The sequence below is a fragment of the Gracilinanus agilis genome, chromosome 4, assembly GCF_016433145.1.
Source record: "Gracilinanus agilis isolate LMUSP501 chromosome 4, AgileGrace, whole genome shotgun sequence".
NCBI lineage: Eukaryota > Metazoa > Chordata > Mammalia > Didelphimorphia > Didelphidae > Gracilinanus > Gracilinanus agilis.
This window is the reverse complement of record NC_058133.1, coordinates 236,396,096-236,410,697: the sequence shown is the minus strand read 5'-3', so window position 1 is coordinate 236,410,697 and position 14,602 is coordinate 236,396,096. Positions and strand designations below refer to the sequence as shown.

The 14,602-nt window shown below is 36.6% G+C and overlaps 1 protein-coding gene across 1 annotated transcript in view; it reads left to right on the top strand.

Moving 5' to 3' along the window:
* Positions 1-5,745, top strand: part of SEC14L1 (SEC14 like lipid binding 1) — a 78,761-nt gene extending 73,016 nt beyond the window's left edge. The window contains exons 14-16 of the mRNA XM_044676109.1: positions 859-1,110; positions 2,200-2,378; positions 2,915-5,745. Coding sequence (XP_044532044.1) covers positions 859-1,110; positions 2,200-2,378; positions 2,915-3,020 — 537 coding nt within the window. The 3' untranslated portion in view covers positions 3,021-5,745. The remainder of the gene's footprint in view (positions 1-858; positions 1,111-2,199; positions 2,379-2,914) is intronic.
* The last annotated feature ends 8,857 nt before the right edge of the window (positions 5,746-14,602 follow it).

The window sequence follows — 14,602 nt, the reverse complement described above, 5'->3', positions numbered from 1 at the left end:
TCATGTGATTTAAATGTCTTAAATTTTTTATCTACATAGAAAGCCCTTGAGGAAATGCATCATTGTGGTCTGGAAAAAAAAGTGAAATTCTTCATTTAAAAAAAAAAAAAGGAAGGGGGTTGGGGCTATATTTTTCTTTTGCCTTTTTCCCCAATATTTCTTCTCTTTCTTCCGTCTAGGGAAAAGTTATAATTGGAGGATAGGATAACAGAATGTAAATAGCTGAATTTGGGGAAATGGAAATATGCAGCCTTTCGAACTAGTAATATTATCTTATCCTTAAACTGACAGCAGCCCTACCCAGAATTATAAAATTTGTAAAGTTGATTTGGGCTCCCTATTTTCCTCTGTAGGCTTTGTCTTTTGGAAACCTCTTAGTTTTCAAAAATACCTTCTTCCTTGCCTCAGTAAAAACTTATATTCTCCAAATAATTTAAATATTCATACATGGCCAGATTTAGGGCTCTCAAAAATAATTTTCTTCAACTGGTAAAAATGCCTGGAGTGATATTAAATATATTATTATGGGTTTATATTTTGTGCTGTATTGAGGAGTTTTTGGATGGGAGGGGTTTTCTTCCTATTTGATCTCCTTTGCCTTAAATTACACTAAATCCTTCCCTCTAAAAAAAAATACACTTTATGTAAGAAGAGAAATTCAGTAATAGTAATCTTAGAAAGTGTTTAAGTTGATATAGGAAACATTAATATTTAAATTACAACCAAAAGATCAAAAGACTTCTTTTTATAAGCTTCTTAATGGCAGGAACAGTTCTCTGTTCTCCCAAATACTAAGCATTAGTACATTGTACAGATTACATGCCTAATATCTGTTGATTTGATGTTTGTTCTTCACAGATTCTTATTCAAATTGTGGATGCCTCTTCTGTGATAACTTGGGATTTTGATGTGTGCAAAGGTGACATTGTTTTTAACATCTATCACTCCAAGAGATCACCACAACCTCCTAAAAAGGACTCTGTGGGAGCTCACAGCATTACTTCTGCAGTAGGGAATAATGTGCAATTAATAGACAAAGTGTGGCAGCTGGGACGAGATTATAGCATGGTGGAGTCCCCGCTCATTTGCAAAGAAGGAGAAAGTGTTCAGGTAAAACTTATCTGTGTTGCCTTTCTCAGAGAAGGCATGTGAAGAAAACAAATCTCAAGTATTTTGTGTAGGTTTCTGTTTAGAACTTTAGAAGCTGCCTTTCCCTATGCCAGTAGAAACTGGCAATTTCCAGTGTTAATCTTTAATGGAATAAATTACTAAATTATCAATTATTTAAAATTAAACTTTAAAAGCATTAAACTATAATCCATGGTCAAACTGATGGTCAGTGTTTTCATGTTTAGTAGAACTGGACTTTATAAAGGTTTGTCATATGCATTTGGATCCCTAAGAATCAGTGTGGTTTTTAGAAAAGAAAACCACATCAATAATATTTACCCATTTCCAGGGAAATACTTTTTACAATATGTATCAATCATTAGCTTTAGTACCACATAGCTCTCATTCACAAGAAAATAACTCAAATTATTTAGAAAATTTTCCCATGTATACATTGATAACTAGGAATCAAGACTTCTAAATATTTTTGGCCAAAGTATCCTTTGTTTCTTAGGAAATAATTCCAGAGCAGAACTGAACAATTATTAAGTATTATTAAGCATAGCAATACATTTAAAAACGTATTACTGATTCATTTTTTATTTTAGTTTTACTGACTGGGATCATAGTCCTTCCAGTACTTTCATAAATTGTTCATAATTTTGCTACTTTCAAGTTTTTCCTAGTAAGGGTAAACATATCTTTCTTTCTCTAGATACAAAACCTAAGCCTTTTTTTTTTTTTTTTTGTCACCACTTTACCAGTAGGTAGTTGGTAGAATCCCTTCTGTTCAATGCCATAGAACTGTGATGGTGAACCTTTTAGAGACCAGGTGCCCAAACTATAACCTCAATCCACTTGTGACCCCCCCCCTCATCTTACCCCAGACAGGGAAGGGAGGAAGTGCTCCCATTGGGCAACATAACTAGGCAAGTATGTCAAGGGAAAAACTTTCTTAAATGTGTGAGTGAAACCAGAATGGTAGGTCTTAAGCAAAAGGTTAATGGAATGAGTCTCAAAGACAAAGAAAGAAAGAAAACAAAGTTAAGATTTTCTATAAAAACCATTCACATGTTCATTGGCTTCTAGGGCTCACATGTGACCAGATGGCCAGGATTCTATATCCTACAGTGGAAATTTCACAGCATGCCAGCTTGTGCCACAACCAGCTTACCACGAGTGGATGATGTACTAGCATCACTGCAAGTTTCTTCTCATAAATGTAAAGTGATGTATTACACAGAAGTGATTGGTTCTGAGGATTTCAGGTATATACTCTTCTTGGGTCCACAAATGTTGTTGTGTGTTTTATTGCACTGAAAAAGTTTATATTTAGGGATTCCTCAAATTTTAGTTAATTCTGCATGATCCTAAACTTTCTTAAGGGCTCTGTAAATGCTAGCTATGTATTTATTTGCTATGCAAAGTTTTCTTAGTATCTACACAGACATCTATAGTAAGCCGTGTATGTGTTATACTTGTGAGAACATGTGTGCAATGACAGTTGGGTAGAGGGAAGGCTAGAGATAGAATTTAAACAAAAAATAGGAACCATGACTTCATGGAATTTATAAGTTTAATAGTTGAGAAGGTAATAAACAATTTAAAAATTACTTTAGAAAAAGTGTTTCAATGTTATGTGAGATTGCTCAATGAAAGCCTTGTTAGAGATGTTTTTAAATTGATTTTTGAAAGAAATGATTATGAGAAAGGGGAGAATTTGGGTTTACTGTACAGTTCTTTGTTGCTGAACCACAAAAAGAAGCTCTTTAAAATTTCTTCCTTTCCATATGTTTAATTTCAGAGGTTCTATGACCAGCCTGGAATCAAGTCACAGTGGTTTCTCCCAGCTAAGTGCTGCCACAACCTCTTCCAACCAGTCTCATTCCAGTTCCCTGATTTCCAGGTAGTGCAGCAGCACGAATGAAAAATGCACAGATGAAATGAGATGGCAGGATCTCCTCAGTGACAGCCAACTGCACTACAGCAAACTCTGCAGTGACATTTGTGCAAATTCCTCTTATATAGAAAAATAGCAGTTCAGATTTTAAGCATAGTGATTTTGAGCCTGATGCTAATTCGAATAGGTAGTTTTAATACTAAGCCTAACTTTAAACTCAGTAGCCATAAATTTTATATACAGTGTGCACAAAATCAAACTAAAGCACAAGGGCTCTTCTTGAAAAGAATAGTTTGTATACACTGATTAAGAAGTAGACCATTTAAAGTGTTGATGCAAAAAAAAAAATTTTTCCAACAAACTACCATGGTGCATTAGTGAATGAATTCCTATGAGATCCTTCATAAATTAAACAGTTCCTTCTTCCTATAATAGACCAGAAACCTTCCAACTTGTCTCCCATAAATCCCATCTTTGTCTTCTCGTGTTCTTCCTACTATTCTTTTGAAATAGTGTGCATGTAAAATGGCAACTCACTGGACACTTTTCCCTCCATGAAGCCCCTTATTAGATCTGGAATGATACACAAACAACTCCATTGGAAACTTATATCCCTGCTATAGCGGACTTGAAGTGTTAGTCAGTGAAAGGGAATTTAAAGGGGGCCGCCCTAACTCAAAAAAAACCTCTTGTATTTGTAAAACTACACTTTCCCTATCCTTCTCTACATATCTGTTTGATACTTTCCTAGTTCTCCAAGTTAGGGATCAGATTTACATTTATTTTCAGTTTGAGCTTTAACCCTCTTGAGAACTGTCCTTCATACCTGAGGTACATCTAAGTGAGTAAGTGCCCAAACTATCTCCTGAACTTTTTGTAGCTTCTCTCCTGTATCCCTGATACCACAATGCATTCTTGAAACTTAATGTACTAAACCATGGTTGTTGGAACCTAAATATTTATTAACTAAAGGAGATTTCATTTGGAAAATAGCATGTCACCAGCAACCATTCTTTCTTGTAGTATTTTGTGACTTTCCCAACTAACAGCCTAATTTTGTGTTACTACCATCAGCATTTTCTATTCAGCAGAGTGGCTTTTGTAGAAGCCCTGCTTTGTACACAAGAACTGAATCTTCCTTTTCTTTATAACAGAAGCTTAGTTTATGTTATATCAGGATCCTGTGTAGAAGAAATCAAAACATGCAATTAACTTGCCTTTTAAATTTTTTCTTAAATTCCCAGGGACAAAAAAACCTGCCTTGTCTTTAATCCTGTTTTAGGAAAAGCAGGTAACTTAAAAATGTGTCCTAAAGAGAAACTGGAGAAGCCTCATTAATGAAATTTGAAAGCATGCTTTTTGTGTTGTTTTTAGAAATTGTGCCAAAACCTAAAAGGCATTATGTATGAATTGTTTTAAAAACAAAGCTATTTCTTAAGGCATCAATTGGGCTGTCCTTGTGGCCAGAGAGCTTTGTCAAGTGTGTGTATGTGTGTGTGTTGTGTTTGAGCCAAGAGTTGAGGGAGGCAGGAACTAAGAGCAGATAGTTGAAAAAATCCAGCCTCCTGACACCAATTAATTAAGTTCTTCCAAACCTAGCTTATTCCCAGAAAGAGTTCTTTGACTTTTATTTCAATTGCCTGCCTTTCTAGACATTATCTATGTTGTTTTTCATAGGATGAGCTTAACACCAGAATCTTGTTTTCAGAAAACATGATAAGGGTTATTCATATCGGTGGCATTTGTACTGCTTCCAGATAGTGCTTCCTATTTTCTAAGTTATAAGGACCTGAAGGTGGTCCTCTCTTCTCTTCTCTCTCTCCTTATGTTTGTCTCAGATGGCGATTTTGCTGACAGCTGCAATGAAAGTGCTTCACTCAACTATCTGCATCTGCCCAGAAATGTTTGTAGAGCTTTTTGAATTGTAGCCATTTTAAGTTGGCTCAAAGTGACATGTCTATTTTCTTTGAGAATTTAATATCTTTAAGAGCTCATTACTACACAAATGCTTACAGAGTTTATTCATGAGGAAAGTAAGATCTCATTCTCCCTTTAAGAGGATTGATGTGACAAACATAACCAGATTTAGTTTGCAATATGTCTATATATATAATTTTGCTATTTTGCTTCTTTTTTTTCACTCAAAGTGTGATACTATTATTGCTCTCATCTTTTGGCACCAATAATTCTTTTGGCTTCTCCCCTATATTATTAGTGTCTTAAGCCTATCCTTCTTTCTGAATTCATTATTCACATATCAAATTCTGTAAATGATTATAAACATATTACCTCACTCTTGGTAATAAGATACTGATAGTCTTTAAAAGATTTTTTTATTGTTATCAATAATAAATGTGAACTGTTTAAAGAAAAAAAGTATTTATTTCTTGACTGGATTCAACCTGCCTAATTCAGAGTTTGGAAATCCTACTTAGTGGAAATGAGTAAAGAAGCTTTGGAGATTTAAATTTTGATTTTGCCTTCTCGATGTTACCTCCCTTTCCCAAGAAGTATTTTGGCTCTTCATTTTAGTAGTTTCAAGGAAGACTTAAGAGTGTGCCTTAGATTAATAGCCCTGGACTTGTTGATATTTAGCAAAACTGGTCATGCTTCTTTTCTTCCACTCATCAGAATATGTGATGTTCTTCAGTTGTTAAAAGAACCACAGTCTTGGGAGGAGAAACACAGAAGAAAAACAACCACTTAAACACATGGGCTGATGGGGATATTATTGGGGAATGTAGCCACTAAACAATAACTCTAGTCCAACTATCCGTAATATGGAATTAGGTCTTAATCAATGATACATGTAAAACCCAGTGGAATTATGCATTGGCTAAAGGGGGCTGGGGGAGTTTGGGGGAGAGGGAAAGAACATGAAACGTGTAACTATGGGAAAATATTCAAAAGAAAAAATTTAAAAGAAAAAGAAAAAAATAAAAGAACCAGTCTTGGGAGGTAACTCCTTAGCTATCCTCAGAAGGGGCAGGGAGCAGTTTCTAAGACTTAAGATGCAAATAGGATGTCAAGAAAGTGTGTTTTTTTAATCTGGTTGAGGATCCAGTAGGAACTGTGTGATGGAGTTAGGGGTAGAATGTGATGATTACCTGAGCCATGTACCCCCACTTCACCTTACACAAAGCACTGGTGGTAGGGTTTGTGTAACTGTGCCCCACTTCTTCCGAAGTATGTCTCAGAACAGTAGCAAGTTCCAGACTTGTCTTAACATCAACTTGAACAGAGAGAAACCATAGACTACAATTTAAATTCCTTCCTTATGGGTTTCTGAAAATTGAACTCTAAATTGCACTAACCTTTAATTAATGCTATGTATGGGAGAAGTTGGTGGAGTCAGAGAAAAAGAAAGAAGATGGTGATTTTTTTTCTTACAACATGGTTGTATTTGCAGTTAGAAGCTTGGTTAGTTGCAGATGAACAAGCTAGTAGCTATTATATCCTAACATTAGGAAAGGAATATTGGACTCCCATCATGAGTGATGAGTTCATTTATTTTTTCCAAAAAAGGAGCACCCAGCAAAATTTTTAACCTAGAGAAGGATAGGGAACTTAATCTAAATAATAGGGTAGAAAGAAGGAATACATTAAAGTTTGCCACAAATGACTTTTAAAGGTTGTCCATGATAAGATTCTGGGTTCTCTCTTTCCTGAACCTAATCTGGCTTACTTAAATTACTTAATTGGTCTCTTTAGATAATAAAGAAATAAAAGGCTTTTCCATTCATTTTTTATTTCATTTATTTGTTTGTTTGTTTGCTTATTTATTTATTTGTTTGTTTGTTTGTTTATTGTTTATCATTTTAATTTCTTTGCCAAGCCCTCCTTTTTAGTGAAAGAGCAAGTACATTGTTTTCCCAAGTATAGAATGAAATAATACTACTGTACAGAACTTCCATAATAGGCTTCATTTTGCTTTATTTCTTTTCTTCATTTGACTATCACATTTTAAAAGCGCCTCAAAGATCATCTAGTCCATCTCCTTCCCCCTACTCCCATTTCATTTTATAAAGGAGGGAAAAGCTCAGAGAGAAATTGATTTGCACAGTTTTTTCACATTGTATTAGGAGTGCCTGGTCTTATTGAACCACATTATTCTCTGACTGTTTTTGTAGCTTCCCTCCCTAACAGTGTAGCCTACAAATGGAATGATAACAACAAAAAAAATTGTGTTTTTCTATGGAGCCACAGGAGACTGTGTGGGTCCACTTAATGGGTCTGCTTAAATTCAGCTGGTTTCTCTCAATGTCAGATTCCTAAAACCTTTCACAAAGCCCAAAATCAATGTCAGATTAATAAAACTTTTCACAAAACCCAAAACACAAAAGTTCCCAAACCTTTCAAGTTACTTGTAACCAGACCTCACTGTATCTGTAGAGAATATTGGCACAAAACAAGTTCCCCAAATTAAGGATTTGGGAATGTAGAAGTAGTACATGTTAATTTGAAGGAAAATTTAAAAATTGGTACTTTTAAAAGGTAGGTTTCATCCTTCTTCAGTGATCTGGGAAATTTTGGTGCTCGTAATTGGCAATTTTAGTTTGGAAAGTGTGTGACAGCATTTAGCCACTGTAATGATGGATGGAGAGGTCATAGATACAGACTTGTACAAAAATATTTACAGCCATGCTTTTTTAGGTGGAAAAAACTGGAAAATGAGGGTATGCCCTTCAATTGGGGAATGGCTGAACAAACTGTGGTATATACTGGTTGTATAAATGAAATTAACTCTAGCCCATTCGTAGTCAAAAATCTACCTACCCTAGGCTAGATTATATCATCCCCACCTCCCTCAGGGGGAGTGGAGATAGTTAATCAGGAACAAGGGACTGCCCTTTGGGCAGTCCAAATCAGTGTAGAGGCTGCCATTGGTCCACTTGAGTTAGAGGTGGCCCACAGGAAATGATGAGAGACACTATCTCTTTAAATATGTGGGTTACAAGCAGGTGAAAGGGAGTTCTGGCTTTGGAATTGGTACTAAAGGTGCTCGGCTGAGACCTCAGAATGCTTCTACTCTGAATTGTCACGTGGGTAAGTTAGGCTGACTTCCTTGACCTACCTTGGCGTTTCCAAACTCTGCCTTATGTAGGTTTATAGCCTTTTTGATTTCTAAGGTCTTGTGGCTTGTAATCTAGTTTAATTAGTCTTTTAACTCTCTCTCTCCATTTAGGCCTCTCCAGGCCTGGACTAGCCTCTTCCTCTCTCTATTTCCCTATCTTTTACCTTCCTAATTGTAAACTACCTTAAACCGGATCCTGACTTGGGTCTATTTTAATTATGGAATCAATCTGAATTGTTGATTCCTGGAGTCCACATTTTAAATATGTATCTATAAATACCTAAAATCTCCCTCTTACATGGTGATGGAATACCATTATGCTCAAAGGAATAATAAACTCAAGGAATTCTATGTGAACTGGAAAGACCTCCAGGAATTGATGCAGAGTAAAAGGAGCAGAGCCAGAAGAACATTGTACATAGAGACCAATACACTGTGGTAAAATTGAATGTAATGGACTTCTGTACTAGCAGGAATGCAATGACCCAGGACAATTCTGAGGGATTTATGGAAAAGAATGCTCTCCACATTCAGAGGAAGAACTACAGGAGTGGAAACACAGAAGAAAACAATTACTTGAACATTTGGGTTGATGTGGACATGATTGGGGATGTAGACTCGAAACTACCACACCAATGCAACTATCAACATTTTGGAAATAGGTCTTGATCAATGACACATGTTAAAAGCAGTGGAAATGCACATCAGCTATTGTGGGTGGGAGGAGGTTAGGGGGTGAAGGGGAAAGTAAAAACATGAATCATGTAGCCATGATAACTTTTCTGAAAAATAAAAATTATAAAAAAAAAGTTAGTTATGTTTACAAGAGTTTTCGGGGAGACCAGTCTCCCTCTGCTCTTCGGGGGGGAATGTGATATTGGAAATTTGCAGGTCCTTGAACTAATTTTCAGGTCTCTGATCTAAACTTCCTGTAGACATTGAGGGCTCTTTCAAACTAAATTTCCGAAGGCTTCTTCTCTTGTGTAATCACGTGGGCAGGAAGCATAATCAAATAGATAGAAGGATAACTAATGAGATACAGGATTGGTACTTCCTCTTTTTTGGTGATTTGGAGCAGAGCCAGGATGGGAGGAAGAGCCCGTGTATTTCAAACTAACTCTTAATTAAATGAAGCATGTGGCTTCATTTTTCTAACAGCTGTTAATAAATCTTTAAAAACCATAATATTTTAAAATCTATCCTTTTATATCCATTTTACTTCTTACAACATTTACATGTAAAAATATATATAGCACATGCTTAAGGAATGATGAACTGCTTGATTTCCATATGAACTGAAAAGACCTCCATGAACTGATACAGATTGAAATGAGCAGAACCAGGAGAACATTGTACTCAAAAATGTGAAACAGGGGCAGCTGGGTAGCTCAGTGGATTGAGAGTCAGGCCTAGAGATGGGAGGTCCTAGGTTCAAATCTGGCCTCAGACACTTCCCAGCTGTGTGACCCTGGGCAAGTCACTTCACCCCCATTGCCCACACTTACCAATCTTCCACCTATGAGACAATACACAGAAGTTAAGGGTTTAAACAACAACAACAAAAAAAAATCTTGAAAAAAAAATGTGAAACATTGTGGGGCAATCAAATGTAATAATACTTTGCTACCAATAGCAAGGCAATGATACAGGACAATCCTGAGGGACTTATGAGAAAGAATGCTATTCACACTGAGAGAAAGAACTATGGGATTAGAAACATAGAAGAAAAAGATAAGATTTATCACTTGTTTACATGGATACAGGACTTGGGGTTTGGGTTTTTTAATGATTTTTCTATTACAAAAATGAATAATATGGAAATGGGTTTTGAGTGATAGCATATGTATTACTCAATGAAATTGATTATCAGCTCCAGGAGGGAGGAGGGTAGAGGGGAGGGAGACAACAAGAATCATATAACCATGGGAAAAAAAGAAAAATATATATATATATATATAGCACAAATATAAATCTAATAAATAAAATTCTCATATATACATATTGTTGTTCAGTCATTTTCAGTTGTATCTGATTCTTCATGTCCCCATTTGGTTTTTTTTTTAAGCAAAGATACTAGTGTAGTTTGCATTTCATTCTTCAGCTCATTTTACAGAAGTTGAAACTGAGGCAAACAGGGATAAGTGACTTCCAGGGTCACACAGCTAATAAGTGCTTGAGGTAAGATTCGAACTTAGGAAGTTGAGTCTTTCTGCCTCCAGGCCCAGGAGTGTATCTGTTGTTCCTCCTAGCTGTGTGTGTATGCAGACACATACACACACATGCATACACATAAGCATGTATGTATACATATACATATTTGAAGTAATTAAATACAAGGTACTATAGAAAGGAGCTATTCTTCCCAGTTAACTGGCAAATTCTCTTTAATACCATACCTCCTTATGGAGGGAGCCAAGAGAAGCACATAGAGACCAAACTATCCAAAACAAGCTTACTTCATTATCCTGATGTCCAAATTCTTCAAAACTGGATATATATTATCCCATAAGTGGCCAGGGGGCCCAGCTATGCCCTATGGGATGGCTTCCTCATGCACATTCCCACACATACTCCAATCCAGTACCCTCTAAATATAATAATTTTATGTGGAGGTATAAGTAATATAAGCCAAATGTCATAAAGAGAAACCCAAAAAAAGTCATAATAGCACCTTAAGGCATTACTTGCCAAGAAGAGGGAGAAGGTAGACAAAGGTAGTTTTTGTAAAATCATCTGAAAAATGATTGAGACAGTATAGTGTATGTAGTGAATAGCACTGAACTTAGATTTTAGGCAACTCTCAACTCATCAGTGACAGAATTTTTATCCCTAAGCATGCAATCAGCCATGCTTTAACAGCCTTAAAGCTTCAGGCGGCTAGGTGCTTAAAAATGATGAGTTTGAACTAGTCTATGTCCCAGCCAGTTGACTCAGTTCCAACATATACAGCAACATTGATGCCAGATATTATGTGAGAAGCTAATATATATTCTGAAACATAATCAAGGGGAAGAGGAAGAAGAGGATAGATTATTATTTTGCCTTTAATAACAAGAGTAATAGAATATAGGACAGCTAGGTAGAAGAGTGCTGGGCCTGGAGGCAGGAAGATGAATCTTCCTGAGTTCAAATTTGGCCTCAAACACTTATCCAGATACCCTAGGCAAGTCGGTTTCCTCATCTATCAAATAATCTGGAAAGGGAAGTGGCAAATCATTTTAGTATCTTTGCTGAGGAAACCCCAAATGGGACTGTGAAGAGTCAGTCTGAAAAATAACAAAAAACTCAGAGAGCTCAGATGGTACCCTACCTGAGTTATTGCTTCCCATCTTTCAGCACAATATAGTATCTTTTCTGGCCACCAGAGCATAAAGCCAGAACTGGTCATAGTGGCCTACTTCTTACTTTTACTTTTCATAATGGAAGCATTTCCCCCTGCTATACTCTATTTTTTCCCCAAGTAAATGGTTAGAAGATGAAAATATTTAAAAACCACCAAAACATCTACAGCCACTTTTGTACTATCAAAGAACTGAAACAGAGGACCAGCTAAATAAGTTGTGGTACATTAATACTGTATTAAAGATGAATAAATACAGGGAAGAATGGCAAAGGCTTATGTGAATTGAGGCAAAGTGAGGTAAACAAGTGAACAATACACTATATATATACAATGGCTACAACAATGTACATGGGAAGAATAACCATCATAAAATAACTGAAACTCATGTTAATCAAGCTTGGTTCTGAAAAAGAAACTAAGAAATCACACCTTTAACTTTCTTTGTAGAGATGGGAAACATCTGGATAGCTTTGACAATACTTTTTTCCCCCTTTTAAAAATTCTTTGTTATGAGGGACTAGAAGAAGAAAGGACATGGGCAAATATCAGTAATATAAAAGATGGCAGTAAAACATTTTTTAAAAGAAGATAAAATCATAATTGTTATCATTATTTGTCTATTTCCTTTCTTTGGGAAAATGAGCTCAGTTTCTCTCCCCTCTGAGTTCAATACATTTGTATACACAATTTTTGAAATTTTAATATACACAGAAAAGCAAAAATACATTATTCTACAACCATGAATATTACTCTTTTTCTTCCTCCTCCTACTTACTCTTCTGTCCTGAAGAAACCACCATAGTTGCATTCCCATAACTTAATGTGGAGAAAAGAAAGACTCTCTCAGAATTCCTTTGCTGATTTATGGCAGTATGTCTTCACCCCTTATGGCTGATCATCATTCTACATCCATATAAGACTTCAGGCTGATATCCATGTTTCAGCATTTGAAATGTATGGTCATCCGCCTTTACAAGCTAAAAGTTGTAAAACTGCCTATGCATTGATGTTAGGGAGTGTAAAAAGATGGGCACCAGGATGTTAAAATATAATCTAAATGGTTGTGGGTACACACACTGGATTGAAGGAGAGACAGGACCAGGATAGGGAGACCAGAGTACACAGCTAAGCTGCTCCTAACTGACAAGAATGGCTATTGGCCAACTGTCACCACTAGGCCATGGTCTTTGAAACCAGCAGGCAAGGTAAAAGGTTTTAACAGTTTTAATTATGTTCAACTAAATAAAGGTGGGATAGGGGATTCTACACTAAAACCTAAATGGCAAAACCACAGGGCAAGGGAGAGGACTTAACTTCTCTAATACTAATTGACCTAGGCCAGGCTGGGCATAAAGGAGCTGTTCTGGAGTCTCTGGGGGGCTGCTTCAAACCTGGTTCCAGCCAGGTTTGACCAGCACAGCTAAAGGGCCTGTGGGTGGCTTTGAGGGTTTCTCACAGTAATCCACAGATGATCTCAGGATGCCAAAAGCCAAGGTGGTCCAAGGTATCCAAGCAGAGAGAGTGTGCTTGAGATGCTGTCTACCAGATCCCAAACTCCTCCTCCACCTGGTGCTGCTCTGTAGTTCTTGTCCACTTGTTAGAAACCACCACCACTCAGGATCCCAGGGAAATCAGGATGCAGGTCTGAGATCTCCCAGGGCTAGCAACAGTTTGTGCCAAGCACTAATGGAGTCTCTCTCAGAGCACAAGCCCACTTCCTGCTCTTTCATTCCATCTTGGAATGCCCCAGTCCTTCCTGCTAGGTCAACCTTAATACTTAATTAATTACTAGCTAATCTTCCTCACAACAGTTGCAACATCCAAATAGCATCCTACATAAGTACCTTATAAGATAGATTAAGAGAACTGCAAGATATGGTAAGTCCCCTAGACCAGTGATGGGCAAACTACGCCCAGATGCGGGCCCCCTCAAATGTTCTGTCCGGCTGTGTAACATTATTTCTAATCTGATAAATACAATGAGTAGGATACAATACGATGTAACTTTGAAAGAGTTGCCTTAGAAACAGACTGACAGATGAGCATTTCCTTTCCTTTGGCCCCCTCTTTAAAAAGTTTGCCCATCACTCCTCTAGACTATTACATAACATCAAGCTAAGTGACTCAATTTATATAAAGAATTTTAATAAATCCTCAGCAACACAACAATCATGGATTGTTCCATTCTCGGTAATTTTAACTTCACTTTCTGCAATAAAAGTTTTAGAGAAAGATCCGTGGTTTCATCACTCACATGTTAAGAAGGTTCCTAGAGTAGTAGAAGGAGAAGAAGAAGAAAAAGATCAAGAAGAAGAAGATGAAGGAGAGATAGCTGAGAGATTATCATCAGGCAACATGTCTGCAGGCAAAAGATCAGGGAAGAGGACAACGGATCAGATGGAGAGGACTGAAGAAAACAGAGGAAGTATAGCAGACTGGGCATTGGCAGGATAATATACTTTTACCCAAGGATCTACTACAGAAGAGGATAATGGATTGATATGTATTTAAATTGTAAGGTTTTGTATCATGTTGACCACAACATATCAATACATATTATATAACACAGATGGAGTAAGAATATAGAAGAGAAGATAACAGGCAACAATAGAAGAGGCATATCTGAAGATCTGGTGAGTATAACTGCATTACACATATACATTTAGGACACATCAATCATAAGATATTCATATTAGATTATAGGGTCTTACCTGGACGAAATATCTTTGGGACATTTCACTCAGGTGACATCAGGATATATATAGGATTATGTAGATTTTTTTTTTATTTTAACTTCTTAACTTAACTTCTGTGTATTGACTTATAGGTGGAAGAGTGGTAATTGTGGACAATGGGGGTCACGTGACTTGCCCAGGGTCACACAACTGGGAAGTGTCTGAGGCCGGATTTGAACCTAGGACCTCCCGTCTCTAGGCCTGGCTCTCAATCCACTGAGCTACCCAGCTGCCCCCGGATTATATAGATTTTTTGTTGTTTTTTAGTATTATCAGAAGGTGGAGATTTTCTTACACAAACATACATATCTGTATTTGTATATAGAATCTATATAATATTTTAACATAGGGTAAGCAAGTGTGTAAATGTGTAGATAGTGTAAATTTTGTATATTTGTCTATAGGTTTTGTATATTCTTGTATATTTCCATATATTTATA